Consider the following 19,293-nt stretch of genomic DNA (forward strand, 5'->3'; position numbering starts at 1 on the left):
AGACATATCTGAGGTGTTTTGTCTCTGCTGACCAGGATGATTGGGTTGCTTTTTTGCCATTGGCAGAGTTCGCCCTCAATAATCGGGCCAGCTCTTCCACCTTGGTGTCCCCGTTTTTCTGTAATTCGGGGTTTCACCCTCGATTTTCCTCCGGTCAGGTGGAATCCTCGGATTGTCCTGGAGTGGATGCGGTGGTGGAGAGATTGCATCACATCTGGGGGCAGGTTATGGACAATTTGAAGTTGTCCCAGGAGAAGACTCAGCGTTTTGCCAACCGTCATCGTCGTGTTGGTTCTCGGCTTTGTGTTGGAGATTTGGTGTGGTTGTCTTCTCGTTTTGTCCCTATGAGGGTCTCTTCTCCTAAGTTTAAACCTCGGTTCATCGGCCCTTATAGAATATTGGAGATTCTTAATCCTGTTTCTTTCCGTTTGGACCTCCCTGCGTCCTTTTCCATTCATAACGTTTTTCATCGGTCGTTATTGCGCAGGTATGAGGTACCTGTTGTACCTTCAGTTGAGCCTCCTGCTCCGGTGTTGGTTGAGGGTGAGTTGGAGTACGTTGTGGAGAAAATTTTGGACTCTCGTGTTTCCAGACGGAGACTCCAGTATCTGGTCAACTGGAAGGGTTACGGCCAGGAGGATAATTCTTGGGTCAATGCATCTGATGTTCATGCTTCTGATCTTGTTCGTGCCTTCCATAGGGCTCATCCTGGTCGCCCTGGTGGATCTGGTGAGGGTTCGGTGCCCCCTCCTTGAGGGGGGGGTACTGTTGTGAATTTGGATTCTGGGCTCCCCCGGTGGCCGCTTGTGGAATTGGACTTGTCATCCTCTTTCCTGTTTCACCTGGTTCCATCAGTAGTGGGTGTCGCTATTTAAGCTCATTTCTCTGGTGGTTTCTTGCCGGTCAACAATGTTATCTGATGCCTCTCAGTGCTTGTTCCTGCTTCTAGACAACTACTAGATAAGTTGGACTTTTGTCCATGTTTCGTTTTGCCTATTTGTTCCAGTTCACAGCTGAAGTTTTGTTACTGTGTCTGGAAAGCTCTCGTTGATCAGGGATTGCTACTCTGGCGTTATGAGTTAATGCCAGAGTTTAAGGTAATCTCTGGATGGTGTTTTGTTAGTGTTTTTCTGCTGACCATGAAAGTATACTATCTGTCTTCTGCTATCTAGTAAGCGGACCTCAAATTTGCTAAGACTATTTTCCTGCTGCGTTTGTTGTTTCATCTGAACTCACCGTCATTATATGTGGGGGGCTACTGTCTTCTTTGGAATATTTCTCTAGAGGTGAGCCAGGTCTTATATTTCCCTCTGCTAGCTATTTAGGTCTTAGGCCAGAGCTGGGCATCTAGCGATAAATAGGAAATGCTACCTGGCTATTTCTAGTTGCGCGGCAGGCTTAGTTCATGGTCAGTATAGTTCCATCTTCCGAGAGCTTGTCCCTCTATAGGCTTGCTATGATCTCTGCCTGCAGAGATCACGACAGATTTCCAATCCAATACTGGATTATGAACCTGTAGCCAAGGCAAACCCAACACGACCACATCATGCAAATTATGCAACACCAAAAAGCGAATATCTTCCTGATGTGCAGGAGCCATGCACATGGTCAACTGAGTCCAGTACTGAGGTTTATTCTTGGCCAATGGCGTGGCATCAATTCCCCTTAATGGAATAGGATACTGCAAAGGCTCCAAGAAAAAACCACAGCGCCTGGCAAACTCCAAGTCCATCAAATCATCAAATTCAGGGCAGCGCCTGAATCCACAAATGCCATAACCGAGTAGGATGACAAAGAGCAAATCAGAGTAACAGACAAAAGAAATTTAGGCTGTACAGTACCAATGGTGACAGACCTAGCGAACCGCTTAGTGCGCTTAGGACAATCAGAGATAGCATGAGTGGGGTCACCACAGTAAAAACACAGCCTATTCTGACGTCTGTGTTCTTGCCGTTCAGTTCTGGTCAAAGTTCTATCACATTGCATAAGCTCAGGCCTCTGCTCAGAGGACACCGCCAAATGGTGCACAATTTTGCGCTCACGCAAACGCTGATCAATTTGGATGGCCAAGGACATTGATTCATTCAGACCAGCAGGCGTGGGGAATCCCACCATAACATCCTTAAGGGCTTCAGAAAGACTCTTTCTAAAAATTGCTGCCAGGGCACACTCATTCCATTGAGTAAGCACAGACCATTTTCTAAACTTCTGACAATATATCTCCGCTTCATCCTGACCCTGACACAAAGCTAGCAAGATTTTCTCTGCCTGATCCACTGAATTCGGTTCGTCATAAAGCAATCCAAGCGCCAGAAAAAACGCATCTACATTAAGCAATGCAGGATCTCCTGGCTCAAGGGAGAATGCCCAGTCTTGAGGGTCGCCACGCAACAAAGAAATAATAATTTTTACTTGCTGAATGGGGTCACCAGAGAAGCGGGGTTTCAAAGCAAGAAACAGTTTGCAATTATTTTTGAAATTCAGAAACTTAGATCTATCCCCAGAAAACAAATCAGGAATTGGAATTCTAGGCTCTAATATTGGATTCTGAACTACATAATCTTGAATGCTTTGTACTCTTGCAGTGAGATGATCCACACAAGAGGACAGACCTTGAATATCCATATCTACACCTGAGTCCTGAACCACCCAGAGATTAAGGGGAAAAGAGAGACAAAACACACTGCAAAGAAAAAAAATGGGTTCAGAACTTCTCTTATTCCTCCTTTGAGATGCATTAACACTTTGTGGCCAGCTGTACCGTTATGGACCTGGTGGTTAGGAGCACCCGGAATGACCTGATGATTTAACTAGAAATCGGAACAAGCTCTGGGAAAGTGGGAACTCTGCTGACCGCAAACACTACTCCTATCACACACACTAGAAATAGCCGTGGAGCGTACCTAACTCTCCCTAGACTACTCTTCACAGCCAAAAGAGCTAACTACCCCTAAAGATAGAAATAGAAGCCTAACCTTGCCTCAGAGAAATTCCCCAAAGGTAAAGGCAGCCCCCCACATATATTGACTGTGAGTTAAGAGGAAAGTCACAAACACAGGAATGAAACAGGTTTTAACAAAGGAGGCCAGACTTCACTAATTTAGTCAGAGGATAGAAAAGGGAACTTTGCGGTCAGCACAAAAGACTACAAAAAACCACGCAGAGTAAGCAAAAAGACTCCCCACACCGACTCATGGTGTGGAGGTGCCACTCTGCACCCCAGAGCTTCCAGCTAGCAAGGGAATATCATGATAGCAAGCTGGACTAGAAATAGCAGAACTAAGAAATATATTCAGGAAGCAGTAACAAAAAATGAGCTAGCAAAGACTTAGCTTCTGCTGGAGTAGACAGGTCCTCAGAGAAGTCCAAGAGAGATCTGAACCAATACTGAACCATTGCCAGCTGGCATGAAGTAACGATCTGAGTGGAGTTAAATAGGGAAGCCAGCATAGCATTAAACGAGAGCAGCTGACAAAGCCAACCTCAGTGACCAGCAGTTCCGCTCAAAGCCACCAGAGGGAGTCCAAGAGCAGAACTAACCAAAGTACCATTCACGACCACAGGAGGGAGTCCGAGAACGGAGTTCACAACAGGATCCCATTGTAGTTTACAGTTCCTTCCACTAAAGACAAGCTTGTGAAACCTATGTCCCTTTTTTAAATGTCACTGAGTTTATGGGACAAGTCTGCATTAATTCCAGAGCTGCAGAAAAGGCTACTGACTTTCCTTAGCTAGAAGGCTGAAAATTCCTTATGTTTCCCTTCAAACGACTCTGAAACTAATCTCAGCAATTCCCGATGGTCATACCCAATTTCAGTTTGAGAAGGTGACACTACATGGTTTTTAGTTATGGCACTTTTTAATGCACCTTTGCTCTTGAAACTTCCGTGGTTATGGCTACATACCCTGGTTTTTAATTGGTCATCTAACCAGATCGTCCAGTGGTGATCATTTTATTTTCAAACATGCCTAAAAGCTCTAACTTAGCAACATCCTCTGAAACTTTGCTGTGTCTTCATTCCCTCCAACTTGCCAATTCCCTGCCAGAACTTCACAGATGTCTTTTCCAGTCAAAAGGAAAAACGCTAACTTTACCATGGACATTTAAATGCCCTATACTTCTGCTTTCACGTAATGAACAATCCAAAGGGAGATTATATCTTCTATGGAAAGGGGTTTAATCTGGAAGTTTCTGTCTACGGCAGGTGCAGACTCCCCAAATTGACTATCAGAGTTTAAATAAAATCACTCTGAAAGATTGTTATCTACTGCCTCTAGAAGATCCAAAGCAGATCTTTTGAACTTGAATTCACCGTTTTCACAGAATTTACTCAAAAAAGTATACTTGTGGCCAATATATTTGCAAGAATATCAATACTGGAAAACTTGTAATTACTCAGAAAGTACAAGTGGGGGATAGGAGACAGAGGGGTCCCTGTTGACCATAAGAGCTTACACTCCACATGCAAGTAAGAGAGAGGACCCTGCTGACCATAAAAGCTTACACTCTACAGGAGAGCGAGAGAGAGAGAGAGAGAGAGGACCCTGCTGACTATAAAGGTACCTTCACACGAAGCGACGCTGCAGCGATAGCGACAACGATGCCGATCGCTGCAGCGTCGCTGTTTGATCGCTGGGGAGCTGTCACACAGACCGCTCTCCAGCGACCAACGATGCCGAGGTCCCTGGGTAACCAGGGTAAACATCGGGTTACTAAGCGCAGGGCCGCGCTTAGTAACCCGATGTTTACCCTGGTTACCAGCGTAAAAGTAAAAAAAACAAACAGTACATACTCACCTGCGCGTCCCCCAGCGTCTGCTTCCTGACACTGACTGAGCTCCGTCCCTAACAGCACAGCGGTGACGTCACCGCTGTGCTTTCACTTTCACTTTAGGGCCGGCGCTCAGTAAGTGTCAGGAAGCAGACGCTAGGGGACGCGCAGGTGAGAATGTACTGTTTGTTTTTTTTACTTTTACGCTGGTAACCAGGGTAAACATCGGGTTACTAAGCGCGGCACTGCGCTTGGTAACCCGATGTTTACCCTGGTTACCAGTGTAAAACATCGCTGGTATCGTTGCTTTTGCTTTCAAACACAACGATACACAGCGATCGGACGACCAAATAAAGTTCTGGACTTTATTCAGCGACCAGCGACATCACAGCAGGATCCTGATCGCTGCTGCGTGTCAAACTAAACGATATCGCTAGCGAGGACGCTGCAATGTCACGGATCGCTAGCGATATCGTTACAAAGTCGTTTCGTGTGAAGGTACCTTAAGAGCTTACACTCTACAGGAGAGAGAGAGAGAGAGAGAGGATCCTGCTGATCATAAATGATTACACTCTAAAGGAGAGAGAGATGGTCCAGCTGACGTTAAAAGCTTACACTTTACAGGGTAGAGAAAGAGAAGACCCTGCTGACCATAGCAGCTTACACTTTGCGGGAAAGAGAGACTTACCCAGTGACTCTGCAGGTGGAAAACAACTCTGCTGTACAAACTGTGCTTTCAGATGGTACTGACCACCACTATACAAGGTATGATGAACCATAAGATGTCACAGTTGCTGGGCATTATGTGGTGGTCCGTGTGGCAACGCAAAATGACTATCTGATCCTTCAGCAGTGTGCAAAATGGTAACAAGCGGGTTTTTTCTTTTTGCAAACAGTGAATTGAATCTTGAAATGTTCAAATTTGCTTAAAAGAGCGAATTTCAAGAAATTTTAAAACTCAATCCTAAGTAATTTGATTAGATTAAAAGTGCTTCCATTTTTACCAAATTTGATCTGAATGAAGCTTACAACCTAATCTGCATTAAAGGTAAATATAGTGGAAAACTGTCCATGATGGTCATTATAAATATCTTATCATGCAATGCACTGGCTGTATTGCAGTATGTCATTAATGAACCCTTCCATGACATCCTATACCAATATGTCTAATTTATCTAGAAGATTTCCTAATTTTCTCCAGAGGCCTATACACTCACTGTCTTCATGTCTGCTCCAGTTTCAATTAACTGTGACAAAACCCTATGTATGCCAAGCTGAAAAAAATGTCTATTTGATACAGTATGATCTCTTCTACAGGTCTGTGTATGGACCCAGATAAATGTTCTGTTATTTTGTATTAGCTAGAGCCCATTGTCTTAAAGTCCGTCAAAGATTCATATGCTTTGCAAATTATTACCACCAGGTCATTAAAAGCTACAGCCAAATGGTAACTCCTCTTGCAGCTATCCTTTTTGGAACTGGTCACATTTTTAGTTCAAGTCTTTAGACAACTTAAATTTTGTTTTTCATTATTCTGATCTAACACAAGTCTGCTATGGACAGACCATTCTTTATTGAAATAGATGCCTCTGGTATTAATGTAAAGGCAGTTCTGTAAAAAAAAATTTTCAGAATCTAGAAGCTATCCCTGCATTTCCTTCTTCAATAATGTTTCTCCAGTTGAAAGAAACGACTCCATTGGTGATCTTGAACTCTTAGCCTTAAATTTGTCTGTATTGTAATGGAGACTTCTACTTAACCCCTCCACGCTGCAGTCCATTTTCATTTTTGCATTTCCCTTTTTTTGCTCCCCTCCTTCCCAGAGCCATAACTTTTTTATTTTTCCATCAATTTGGCCATGTGAGGGCTTGTGTTTTGTGGGACGAGTTGTACTTTTGAATAACATCATTGGTTTTACCACAACATGTACTGGAAAACAGGAAAAAAATTCCAAGTGTGGTGAAATTGCAAAAAAAGTGCAATACCACAACCGTTTTTTGTGGGGCTTTTTTTACTGTGTCCACCAAATGCTAAAACTGATCTGCCACTATTATTCTCCAGGTCATTACGGGTTTGTAGATACCAAATAGTTGCAGGCTGTTTTTTATTTAAGTGGTGAAAAAAAAGCAAAGTTTGTTAAAAAAATAAATTGCGTCATTTTCCGAGATGTGATTTGGGGCTGGGTGAGGGCTTATTTTTTTGCGTGCCGAGTTGACATTTTTATATATACAATTTTGGTGTAGATACGATCTTTTGATCGCCCGTTATTGTATTTTAATGCAATGTTGTGGCGACCAAAAAAAACATAATTCTGGCATTTTGACTTTTTTTTCCGCTATGCCATTTTCCGATCAGATTAATTCTTTTTATATCTTGATAGATCGGACGATTCTGAAACCGGCAATACCAAATATGTCTATTTTTTTTTTACTGTTTTGTTTGAATCGGGCGAATAGGGGGTGATTTGAACTTTTATATATTTAACATTTTTTAATTATTTTTAAAAGCATTTTTTTTTAAGTTTACACTTTCTTCAATAGTCTCCATCCAATTGCTTGTGTTACACACAGCAGGGCTTCAGCTCTACTCTATGTAGCAGAAATGCTCCCATGCTGTGACTGCTGGGTGGTGCTCATAGCAACCCGGCAGTGACAACCACAGGGGTCTGCTGCAGACCCCAGGTTGTCATGCCAACCCATCGGCGACCTGCGGTCATATGACATGCTTCTGGGGCGATCTCATTAAATGCTGCTGTCAGAAATTGACAGTGACATTTAACAGGTTAATCGCGATCCACCCACGGCTGTTAGAGGCACATGTCAGCTGTTTAAACCAAGGGAGAGACACGACATGCCCAGTACATGTATGGCGCATGTCGTGAAGGGGTTAAAGCGGACCATCAACAATAGCCTTAAAAATTTGGAGCACTTTCTGTCAGCAGCACTCTATGGTCACTCTTCTTCGCTTTTTTCATTTCACCCTCACCTACCAGCTAACTAAAAAACAAACAAACATTGAATGTCCTAGCCTGGTTCATCAGTCCAAGTGATGCCACTGGAGATGCACCCTCACATGTAATTGAACCAGAATATATTTTTCTATTTTTCCATCTATTAAAAAGAACTTCTGTCAAAGTTTTCATCTTTTTAATATATTGCAATCATCATATTGTATAGCAGTGTGCACTTATAATTGCTCATTTTGCTCTTCTTCCCAGAGCTACACAGAGCTTAAAAACATTCATCTAATCTGTGTTTTGATTGCATGATGTCATAGACCTATTAGAAAAAAGAAGAATAAACTGGGTAGAAGGAACAATTGTAAAAATGAGCAATTGTAAATACATAACGCCATATAATATGATGACTGAAATATATTAAGCGGATAAAAAATGTTATGGGAGTGCTTCTTTAAAGAGGTTGTCCACTACTTTTACGTTGTTGCCCTATCCTATGATCAGCAGGGGTGCAGCACTTGGCACCTTCTCCGATCAGCTGATATTGATGCCAGTGGCGGCGGCCGCCGGCCACAAGTACTTACTTGCAGAACTTAGCTGTATACTTGTAATGGCTACCGCTGGGTACTACACATCCGCTCCTATTCAGTTTAATAGGAGGCAAATGTGCAGTAACAAGCCACGGCCACTGCAAGTAGACGGCCAAGCTCAGCTCGTAATTTTTTTTGGCTGGCAGTCACTGCCACCGGCACTGATAACAGCTGATCGGCGGGTTGCTGAGTCCCGGACCCTGGTCGATCAGACATTGATTCACTATTATAAGAATAGTACATCAGTGTAAAAGTAGTGGACAACCTCTTTAAAGAAGCACTCCCATAAATTTTTTTATCCGCTTAATATATTGCAGTAGTGGCAACTTCTATAATTCACCAACTAACGATCATATGCGCATCTCAAAGGCCCTTCATCAAAAGTAGCTAACCTGGGCTGATTTTTTTCTCTTCTGGCCACCAAAAATGAAGCAAATTGAAAATCACCTTTCCTTTTTCTACTGTTGACCTCTTTGGTCTCTTTTCCTCAGTGTGGGCTATTTAACCCCTTTCTGTCATCGGACGTACTATTCCGTCCATGTGGGGTGGGCCCTAATTCCCAAGGACGGAATAGTACGTCCAGCACGATCGGCCGCGCTCACGGGGGGAGCGCGGCCGATCGCGGCCGGGTGTCAGCTGCCTATCGCAGCTGACATCCGGCACTATGTGCCAGGAGCGGTCACGGACCGCCCCCGGCACATTAACCCCCGGCACACCGCGATCAAACATGATCGCGGTGTGCCGGCGGTACAGGGAAGCATCGCGCAGGGAGGGGGCTCCCTGCGCGCTTCCCTGAGACCCCCGGAGCAACGCGATGTGATCGCGTTGCTCCGTGGGTCTCCTACCTCCCACTCTAAGCTGAATGTGCTTGCCCTCGTCAGATCGCAAACGCTAAGCAGCTTGAGGCTGGGCAAGTACCAGCATGGGAGACTGGCTGGGAATTCCCGGTACCGTTAGTCAATGGCCACTCTAAGCTGAATGTGCTTGCCCTCGTCAGATCGCAAACGCTAAGCAGCTTGAGGCTGGGCAAGTACCAGCATGGGAGACTGGCTGGGAATTCCCGGTACCGTTGTCAATGGCCACTCTAAGCTGAATGTGCTTGCCCTCGTCAGATCGCAAACGCTAAGCAGCTTGAGGCTGGGCAAGTACCAGCATGGGAGACTGGCTGGGAATTCCCGGTACCGTTGACTACCTCCTATCCCTGCAGGCCCCAGGTCCAAAATGGCCGCGGGGCTGCATCCGGGTCCTGCAGGGATCACTTCCGGGTGCCGAGCAGGCTGCAGATGAAAGCTGCAGCCTGCACGGCTGTAAGTGAGATCGGAGATCTCACAGAGTGCTGTGCACACTGTGAGATCAGCGATCTGTGATGTCCCCCCCTGGGACAAAGTAAAAAAGTAAAAAAAATTCCCACATGTGTAAAAAAAAAATAAAAAAAAAAATTCCTAAATAAAGAAAAAAAAAATATATTATTCCCATAAATACATTCCTTTATCTAAATAAAAAAAAACAAACAATAAAAGTACACATATTTAGTATCGCCGCGTCCGTAACGACCCCACCTATAAAACTATATCACTAGTTAACCCCTGCAGTGAACACCGTAAAAAAAAAAAAAAAAAAACGAGGCAAAAAACAACGCTTTATTCTCATACCGCCAAACAAAAAGTGCGATAACACGCGATCAAAAAGACGGATATAAATAAACATGGTACCGCTGCAAACATCATCTTGTCCCGCAAAAAACAAGCCGCCATATAGCATCATCAGCGAAAAAATAAAAAAGTTATAGTCCTCAGAATAAAGCGATGCCAAAATAATTATTTTTTCTATAAAATAGTTTTTATCGTATAGAAGCGCCAAAACATAAAAAAAATGATGTAAATGAGGTATTGCTGTAATCGTACTGACCCGAAGAATAAAACTGCTTGATCAATTTTACCAAACGCGGAACGGTATAAACGCCTCCCCCAAAAGAAATTCATGAATAGCTGGTTTTTGATCATTCTGCCTCACAAAAATCGGAATAAAAAGCGATCAAAAAATCTCCCGTGCCTGAACATGTTATCAATAAAAACGTCAACTCGTTCCGCAAAAAACAAGACCTCACATGACTCTGTGGACTCAAATATGGAAAAATTATAGCTCTCAAAATGTGGTAACGCAAAAAATATTTTTTGCAATAAAAAGCTTCTTTCAGTGTGTGACAGCCGCCAATCATAAAAATCCGCTAAAAAACCCGCTATAAAAGTAAATCAAACCCCCTTTCATCACCCCCTTAGTTAGGGAAAAATAAAAAAAATTAAAAAAATGTATTTATTTCCATTTTACCATTAGGGCTAGGGTTAGGGCTAGGGTTAGGGTTGGGGCTAGGGTTAGGGTTGGGGCTAGGGTTGGGGCTAGGGTTAGGGTTGGGGCTAGGGTTAGGGTTGGGGCTAGGGTTGGGGCTAGGGTTAGGGTTGGGGCTAGGGTTAGGGCAGGGGCTAGGGTTAGGGCTGGGGCTAGGGCTAGGGTTAGGGTTGGGGCTAGGGTTAGGGTTGGGGCTAGGGTTAGGGTTGGGGCTAGGGTTAGGGCTACAGTTAGGGTTGGGGCTAAAGTTAGGGTTAAGGGTTGGGGCTAAAGTTAGGGTTAGGGTTTGGACTACATCTACGGTTGGGAATAGGGTTGGGATTAGGGTTAGGGGTGTGTCTGGGTTAGAGGTGTGGTTAGGGTTACCGTTGGAATTAGGGTTAGGGGTGTGTTTGGATTAGGGTTTCAGTTATAATTGGGGGGTTTCCACTGTTTAGGCACATCAGGGGCTCTCCAAACGCGACATGGCGTCCGATCTCAATTTCAGCCAATTCTGCGTTGAAAAAGTAAAACAGTGCTCCTTCCCTTCCGAGCTCTCCCGTGCGCCCAAACAGGGGTTTAACCCAACATATGGGGTATCAGCGTACTCGGAACACATTGGAGAACAACTTTTGGGGTCCAATTTCTCCTGTTACCCTTGGGAAAATACAAAACTGGAGGCTAAAAAATAATTTTTGTGGAAAAAAAATATTTTTTATTTGCATGGCTCTGCGTTATAAACTGTAGTGAAACAATTGGGGGTTCAAAGCTCTCACAACACATCTAGATGAGTTCCTTAGGGGGTCTACTTTCCAAAATGGTGTCACTTGTGGTGGGTTTCTACTGTTTAGGTACATTAGGGCCTCTGCAAATGCAATCTGACGCCTGCAAACCATTCCATCTAAGTCTGCATTCCAAATGGCGCTCCTTCCCTTCCGAGCCCTCCCATGCGCCCAAACAGTGGTTCCCCCCCACATATGGGGTATCAGCGTACTCAGGACAAATTGGACAACAACTTTTGGGGTCCAATTTCTCCTGTTACCCTTGGGAAAACACAAAACTGGGGGCTAAAAATAATTTTGGGGTGAAAATGTTTTTGTTTTTTTTCACGGCTATGCGTTATAAACTGTAGTGAAACACTTGAGGGTTCAAAACTCTCACAACACATCTAGATGAGTTGCTTAGGGGGTCTACTTTCCAAAATGGTGTCACTTGTGGTTTTTTTTTACTGTTTAGGTACATTAGGGCTCTGCAAACGCAATGTGACGCCTGCAGACCATTCCATCTAAGTCTGCATTCAAAATGGCGCTCCATCCCTTCCGAGCCCTCCCATGCACCCAAACAGTGGTTCCCCCCCACATATGGGGTATCAGCGTACTCAGGACAAATTGGACAACAACTTTTGGGGTCCAATTTCTCCTGTTACCCTCAGGAAAATACAAAACTGGGGGCTAAAAAATAATTTTTGTGGGAAAAAAATGTTGTTTTTTTTACGGCTCTGCATTATAAACTTCTGTGAAGCAGTTGGTGGGTCAAAGTGCTCCCTACACCTCTAGATAAGTTCCTTAGGGGGTTTACTTTCCAAAATGGTGTCACTTGTGGGGGGGTTTCAATGTTTAGGCACATCAGTGGCTCTCCAAACGCAACATGGCGTCCCATCTCAATTCCTGTCAATTTTGCAGTGAAAAGTCAAATGACGCTCCTTCCCTTCCGAGCTCTGCCATGCGCCCAAACAGTGGTTTACCCCCACATATGGGGTATCAGCGTACTCAGGACAAATTGTAAAACATCTTTTGGGGTCCAATTTCTTCTCTTACTCTTGGGAAAATAAAAAATTGGGGGTGAAAAGATAATTTTTGTGAAAAAATATGATTTTTTATTTTTACGGTTCTGCATTATAAACTTCTGTGAAGCACTTGGTGGGTCAAAGTGCTCACCACACCTCTAGATAAGTTCCTTAGGGGGTCTACTTTCCAAAATGGTGTCACTTGTGGGGGGTTTCAATGTTTAGGCACATTAGTGGCTCTCCAAATGCAACATGGCGTCCCACCTCAATTCCTGTCAATTTTGCATTGAAAAGTCAAACGGCGCTCCTTCCCTTCCGAGCTCTCCCATGCGCCCAAAAAGTGGTTTACCCCCACATATGGGGTATCAGCGTACTCAGGACAAATTGTACAACAACTTTTGGGGTCCAATTTCTTCTCTTACCCTTGGGAAAATAAAAAATTGGGGGTGAAAAGATAATTTTTGAGAAAAAATATGATATTTTATTTTTACGGCTCTGCATTATAAACTTCTGTGAAGCACTTGGTGAGTCAAAGTGCTCACCACACCTCTAGATAAGCTCCTTAGGGGGTCTACTTTCCAAAATGGTGTCACTTGTGGGGGGTTTCAATGTTTAGGCATATCAGGGGCTCTCCAAACGCAACATGGTGTCCCATCTCAATTCCAGTCAATTTTGCATTGAAAAGTCAAATGGCGCTCCTTCGCTTCCGAGCTCTGTCATGTGCCCAAACAGTGGTTTACCCCCACATATGGGGTATTGGCGTACTCAGGACAAATTGTACAACATCTTTTGGCATCCATTTTCTCCTGTTACCCTTGGTAAAATAAAACAAATTGGAGCTGAAGTAAATTTTGTGTGAAAAAAAAGTTAAATGCTCATTTTTATTTAAACATTCCAAAAATACCTGTGAAACACCTGAAGGGTTAATAAACTTCTTGAATGTGGTTTTGAGCACCTTGAGGGGTGCAGTTTTTAGAATGGTGTCACACTTGGGTATTTTCTATCATATAAACCCCTCAAAATTACTTCAAATGTGATGTGGTCCCTAAAAAAAAAATGGTGTTGTGAAAATGAGAAATTGCTGGTCAAATTTTAACCCTTATAACTCCCTAACAAAAAAAAATTTTGGTTACAAAATTGGGCTGATGTAAAGTAGACATGTGGGAAATGTTACTTATTAAGTATTTTGTGTGACATATCACTGTTATTTAATTGCATAAAAATTCAAAGTTGAAAAATTGCAAAATTTTCAAAATTTTCGCCAAATTTCCGTTTTTTTCACAAATAAACGCAGGTAATATCAAAGAAATTTTACCACTATCATGAAGTACAATATGTCACGAGAAAACAATGTCAGAATCACAGGGATCCGTTGAAGCGTTCCAGAGTTATAACCTCATAAAGGGACAGTGGTCAGAATTGTAAAAATTGGCCCGGTCCATAACGTGCAAACCACCCTTGGGGGTGAAGGGGTTAAATACTCATGACAAGTGCCCCTTGATCCTCTACAGCCCCTTTCTATTTCACCACCACTGCAACAAAGTTTTCTGCATATTATGTTATTATTGTGCTCAACACACAAAGGATTTGAAGTTCCAGATCAAGAAAATACAATTCTTGATCTAAAAGTCAAAAATGGTTGCATTTAAAGCAAAAATAAAAGTTACTCTGTAATTAAGCCACTTATAATTGCATTTTGAGTGGAAATCTTCTTGAATTTGTAGATAAACCAAAGAAGAGACAAAATTACAAATGGAAGTGTAAAGTGCATTTACAATAGAGGGGTTGTCTGGGACTTTTACACTAATGGTCTATCTTTAGGCTACATTCATATGTTCAGTATTTGGTCAGTATTTTACTTCAGTATTTGTAAGCCAAAACCAGGAGTGGGTGATAAATGCAGAAGTGGTGGTACGTTTCTATTACACTTTTCCTCTGTTTGTTCTACTCCTGGTTTTGGCTTAGAAATACTGAGGTAAAATACTGAACAAATACTGAACATGTGAACGTGGCCTTAGGATATTATTATCTGATCGGTAGGGATGCGACACCCGGCTTTCCCGCTGATCAGCTTTTCCCAGCTAAGTTGCAGAGGTTCAAAGCACAACTGCATTGTGGCCGCGGTTCAGTACTTAAAAGTCTCAGACAACTCCTTTAAATTATGAAAAAAAAATCATGAACACACCTGCAGGCCTAGGAGGTTCCATTTCCTTTAGTATTTCTCCTCCTACACGCCATAAATAGAAAATTGAAAAAACAGTCATTGCAGCGGTCTTAACAGCAGAGAATTTACATTCTTTTTTATGATTTTTCATGATCGTGAATTGTGTTGTGATAACAGTCCGTGTGCAATACTGCGCAAGTACAGCAGGTTAGCGAAATGTTAACAGCCACTGCTACAAGGACGATGACTGTGTGAATTCACAGCCAGAAGGGTCGGATTTGCCATCTGACAATTCAGACAAATGGCAGTTGGGCCAGTCCAGTAGTGGGCTTTGTGACAGAGGCCCCATCTGGGGAAGTGAGTGAAAAAGGGCTATCATGGCCAGTCATGGCCGAGTGCAGTTCTGATCAGCACATATGAAACTAACGCTGTCTCATCCAAGAAACGGATGGGATTATTGCACGCTGTGACAGTCGTATGGCCACTAGTTGTAAATCCGTGACGTTCAGGCTTACCTTGATAAGGTGTGGTCCGACACTGGATGCTCAGAGATGGATTTGTAGATTTCACCAAATAATACTCTCCTTTACCCTTGTATGTGTAATTCAAACCATCAAATGTTATGATGTGAGGTTCACCAAATGCTGAACCTATAGCAGATCAGAACAGAAAGGCTATTTTCTAACTTAACATTTATTACATACCCCACCATTTATAGGAAGATCTTTTCTCACCTACTTTTGGGGGCTTATATGTGCGACAGTCACTGGACGGTCTTAGTTCTAGGTAGTAATGGCAGTTATCTGACCACAGACAACAGTAATAGAATGTGATCACATCATACAGCCAATGGGAGAACCCAGGTATTCTGGGGGGCTTTTTATAAGGAGGGGACCCCCAGTCATGACCTCGATCAGGTGTGCTGCCCCCAAGTGAATCAGTGGTTAGAACCTGAGCTCCTGATGCATCATAGCAGCATTGTTGTCCTGCAGCATACTGTGGGCTATTAGAAAAGGGAAAAAACTCAGAATTATGGATTCTGGACATATTAATGGATAAGATGTTTAGAGGTGCAATAATATAAGTGCATTACAGCTAGCATAGTACCTTGCTTGTATGCTCCTCACACAGTGCACGGCTCCAGGGTGGTAAGTACACACACTGCCCTTCTCTATGTTGCAGCCATAATCTGTCTGAAAAAGAAACAGACCGTTTGTAACTTTGAGTCTTGTGACCTTGTTAGAAATATTTTAAGAGAAACTGCAAAAGTCACCTGAAAACATGTCAACCATTGTGGAGAATTTTTTTTTTCTGGCTAAAATCATTGTTGTATTTGAGTTTCAATAAAATGCACAGATTGCCATCCTGCAACCAGGATGTCATGACTGTCGCATGCAGCATCTTTAGGCATCGTCTTATCCATTCGCCTCCTGATGAACTGTCATCATGGAAGGGAAACGCGTCGAGGCATCTGTTCATCATTTGGACCCCAGATAAGATCGTTTTGTTGCTTTAGTGCTGCTTTATTTTTTGGGCTTTGTGCAATAGGGGAGAGCTGCAATATTGAATCATTTGTTTCTTATGGGGAACGCCTCCTTTTTTTTGGTTCCTAGTAATATGTCAGCCGTGGTACTGGTTTAAAGGGCTGGCTTTTGCTTTTTGGGACCAATATGACACTGTACCAGTAAAAGTAATTTATCTAGTGACTGGAACCTCTGTCTACCATAATGGTGTATTGTGTGGTGTACCCATCTTGACTCTGGGTCTAGGCTTAACCCCTTATTGCTGCTTTTTTGAGAGCACTATTTTGAGGCTAAATAGATAAATACTGTCCTATGCACCCTCTGCCCAAATTATTTTTCTTACACACGTGGTTCCCTCACTCTCTTTTGGCTGGTTATCTTTATTTTGAGAGGTGAGAGGGTAATTGAGGGTCAGCCGACGGGAGCGGGGGCGCCACTTGCATTGGGTTATAGGGTGCCAACCTCCGCTGTTAGGCAGGGACAGTGGCAATAGGGTGAATTTAGGGCCAGCTAATATAGGCCTTTAATCTTTCATTGCTTTTTCATCCTTGCCCCTGTGATTGTATATGGGTTTCCATTTTTTCTAGTCATGTGTGTTATTTATCAGTTTGTGTTTACATCTGGCTCCTATTTGAATAAGTAAGATGATTTGTGTCTGCTATTATAGGTAAAGATATCACCTTCTTTACTTCATTACTCTCTACCCTCCTTTTCCTTTATCTGTACGCCACGATTTTCTGTTGACTGGTCTATTTGTTGTGTATTGGTTGTATACTTATCACCTTTCTAGGGTTCAACAGATTGTATCTAGGGTGAGCCGTCGGTGAGCAGGGGCGCCACATTGTGTACAAGCTAGGGTGCCAACCTCCGCTGTTAGGAAGGGTATATTAGGGAGTAGTAGGGTGTACTAGGAGCTTTTTGTATGATTTATTTGTTTTTCAGGCTGCTGGTTTGTGGCAATTTGTCTAATAGGTTTTAATAATGATCAATAAAGAATTTATTTTAGGTATTAGTTATTATGTTAAGGTGCTAGATTACTATACCAATTTATCTTTTGCATAAGAATACACAGATTGCCATCTCTAGCCCCTGCGGTGTTTAGCCACAGATAAATGTATTGGACACCCCTTGTAAACAAATAGGATATGTTCATGTGGAGAAAAAGCTAGACTCAAATGTGTGCTCCTCCCCACAAAATAATAACTAGTAATCCATGTTTGAAACATTGCTTATACCTGAAATCTGAAATTATGTCGCAGATGGATGAGGCTGGCCATGTGAGCAGCTATCCTTTCTACGCTTCCATTTTAGACTTAAATGGGGACACACATGTGACTACAATATGCATTAAACCGTATAGAAAATGGCTATGAGACAACAGTCCTGGCACATACATGGTATCTTCCTGTATCCGCTCTGGATTGTTCTAGAGTACAAGGGCAGTCGGATGTCTCGTTCAGGAAATTAGGCAGCTTCTCCTTTTCCAAATCCGCCCAGACCAAACACTTCTTGAAAGCCCAGCCGGCAGGGTCTTCCCTGAAGTTCTCTGATAAGTGCCAGGCTAAGGCATGGACAGGACTCCATATTGCATGTACATTCCTGTCACACAGGGTAATACATAATTATTAAGATTATCATGGGAAAACTTAAATGCTTAAATATAAAACATTCTCCAGGCAGAAATACTGTTACAGGAAATGCCGCTCATAAAAAGTCAACTTTAACTCTGCTTTATAAGATTATATAGTAAAAACCAAGATTCTTTCTCAAAAAGAAGAGGCTTTAGCCCATAAAAAGGCATTGTCACAGCTGTAACTCGCATGCCTCAGCGCTGCCCTACGCACCATCGTCACCGTGCGGCGTCCCCCCCGTCAGGATATCCCATTGAGTTGCCTTTTGCAGCACTCCTCAGCATTGCTGCGTCAACAAGTAGCTTCCATTTGACCTTAAGAGGGTGTGGCTGGTTTCTGCAGGAATTTAACCCTACTGTGTCCTGCAGAGATGAGGTTCCCCCCGGCCTATCCTGTGCCAGCATGGTCTATATTAGGCAGCTCCTCCCACCACTCTTTATCTAAATGTTGGTTCCTTGTTAGTTGTCTGCTAGTGTCCTGTTTGTGCGTTTGTTTGTATTGATTCTCCCGGTATCGACCTGGCTTGTATAGATGTTCTGTCTGACCTCTCCGCTCCAGACCCCAGCTTTGTACTCTGATCCTATGCTGCCTGCCCCGACCTCGGACTATCTGCCTGTGTCTCTGCCTCGCCCTCCTGTACCCGTGCCTCTGACCCTCAGGCCAGCTTCTGCAGTCCCAAGGACTTCCCAGCTTATACTCACCATCTGGAGCCCTAGAAAGGTTTTTTTATGTTTTGTTTTAATAGCGTAAATTACATGATAAAAGTTACTATGAATCATGATTCTCCAGGTCAATATGATTATGGTGATACCAAACTAGTACAGATTTCTGAAAAAAAATCAGAAATGTACTTAAAGTGCGGCACAAACTGCCGCAGTGTGCTGTAGCTGCACTAGCACTCCTGTGTCATTGAAAGCTGAAGACTCCCGGGAAAAATAAATATACTTAATTTTCTATCCATTACCGCACTTTTGGTACAGTGGCCGAGCACCTTCAGAATGCTATTAAACTGCAGATTAACCCTATGTCCTCTGGATTAATGGCATTATCCAAACTGGCAGGTTCTCTTCAGTTTACATCTATGTCACTAAATTCAGATCTGTTCACTGGTATTCTACTAAAATCTGCACACGTTTAAGTGCTTTATATTAGACAGAATAAAAAATAAATATGCATGTAACAGCATTTTGCAGCTTGCTATGCATTGTTATACATGTAAGCCGCAAATGCCAAACAGTGCGAAATGTTCATTAAAAACATGTGAAAAAACTTTTTAGCTCTGAAAACATGCATTCAAGTAGAAAATTGAACCCAATGTGTTCAAGGCCTTTATTATTTAAGATAATACAACCCCTGGCAAAAACTATGGAATCGCCGACCTTGGAGGATGTTCATTCAGTTGTTTAATTTTGTAGAAAAAAGCAGATCACAGACTTGGCAGAAAACTAAAGTCATTTCAGATGGCAACTTTCTGGCTTTAAGAAACACTAAAAGAAATCAAGAACAAAAAATGTGGTAGTCAGTAATGGTTACTTTTGTTAACCAAG

The 19,293-nt window shown here is 42.9% G+C and overlaps 1 protein-coding gene and 1 pseudogene across 2 annotated transcripts in view; one reads left to right on the top strand and one right to left on the bottom strand.

Annotated features, from left to right (window-relative positions):
• SUSD2 (sushi domain containing 2) overlaps positions 1-19,293 on the bottom strand; it is a 354,318-nt gene that overhangs the window by 198,408 nt on the left and 136,617 nt on the right. The window contains exons 6-10 of one of the 2 annotated variants that reach the window (XM_077292084.1): positions 17,510-17,714; positions 15,700-15,785; positions 15,327-15,595; positions 15,108-15,242; positions 14,614-14,655 (exon numbers count right to left, since the gene is read on the bottom strand). In XM_077292084.1, coding sequence (XP_077148199.1) covers positions 14,614-14,655; positions 15,108-15,242; positions 15,327-15,595; positions 15,700-15,785; positions 17,510-17,714 — 737 coding nt within the window. The remainder of the gene's footprint in view (positions 1-14,613; positions 14,656-15,107; positions 15,243-15,326; positions 15,596-15,699; positions 15,786-17,509; positions 17,715-19,293) is intronic. The other variant, XM_077292088.1, reaches the window with a different exon arrangement.
• On the top strand, positions 9,389-9,507 carry LOC143798434 (5S ribosomal RNA; annotated as a pseudogene).

Source organism: Ranitomeya variabilis, chromosome 1 (assembly GCF_051348905.1).
Source record: "Ranitomeya variabilis isolate aRanVar5 chromosome 1, aRanVar5.hap1, whole genome shotgun sequence".
NCBI classification, from domain to species: Eukaryota; Metazoa; Chordata; class Amphibia; order Anura; family Dendrobatidae; genus Ranitomeya; species Ranitomeya variabilis.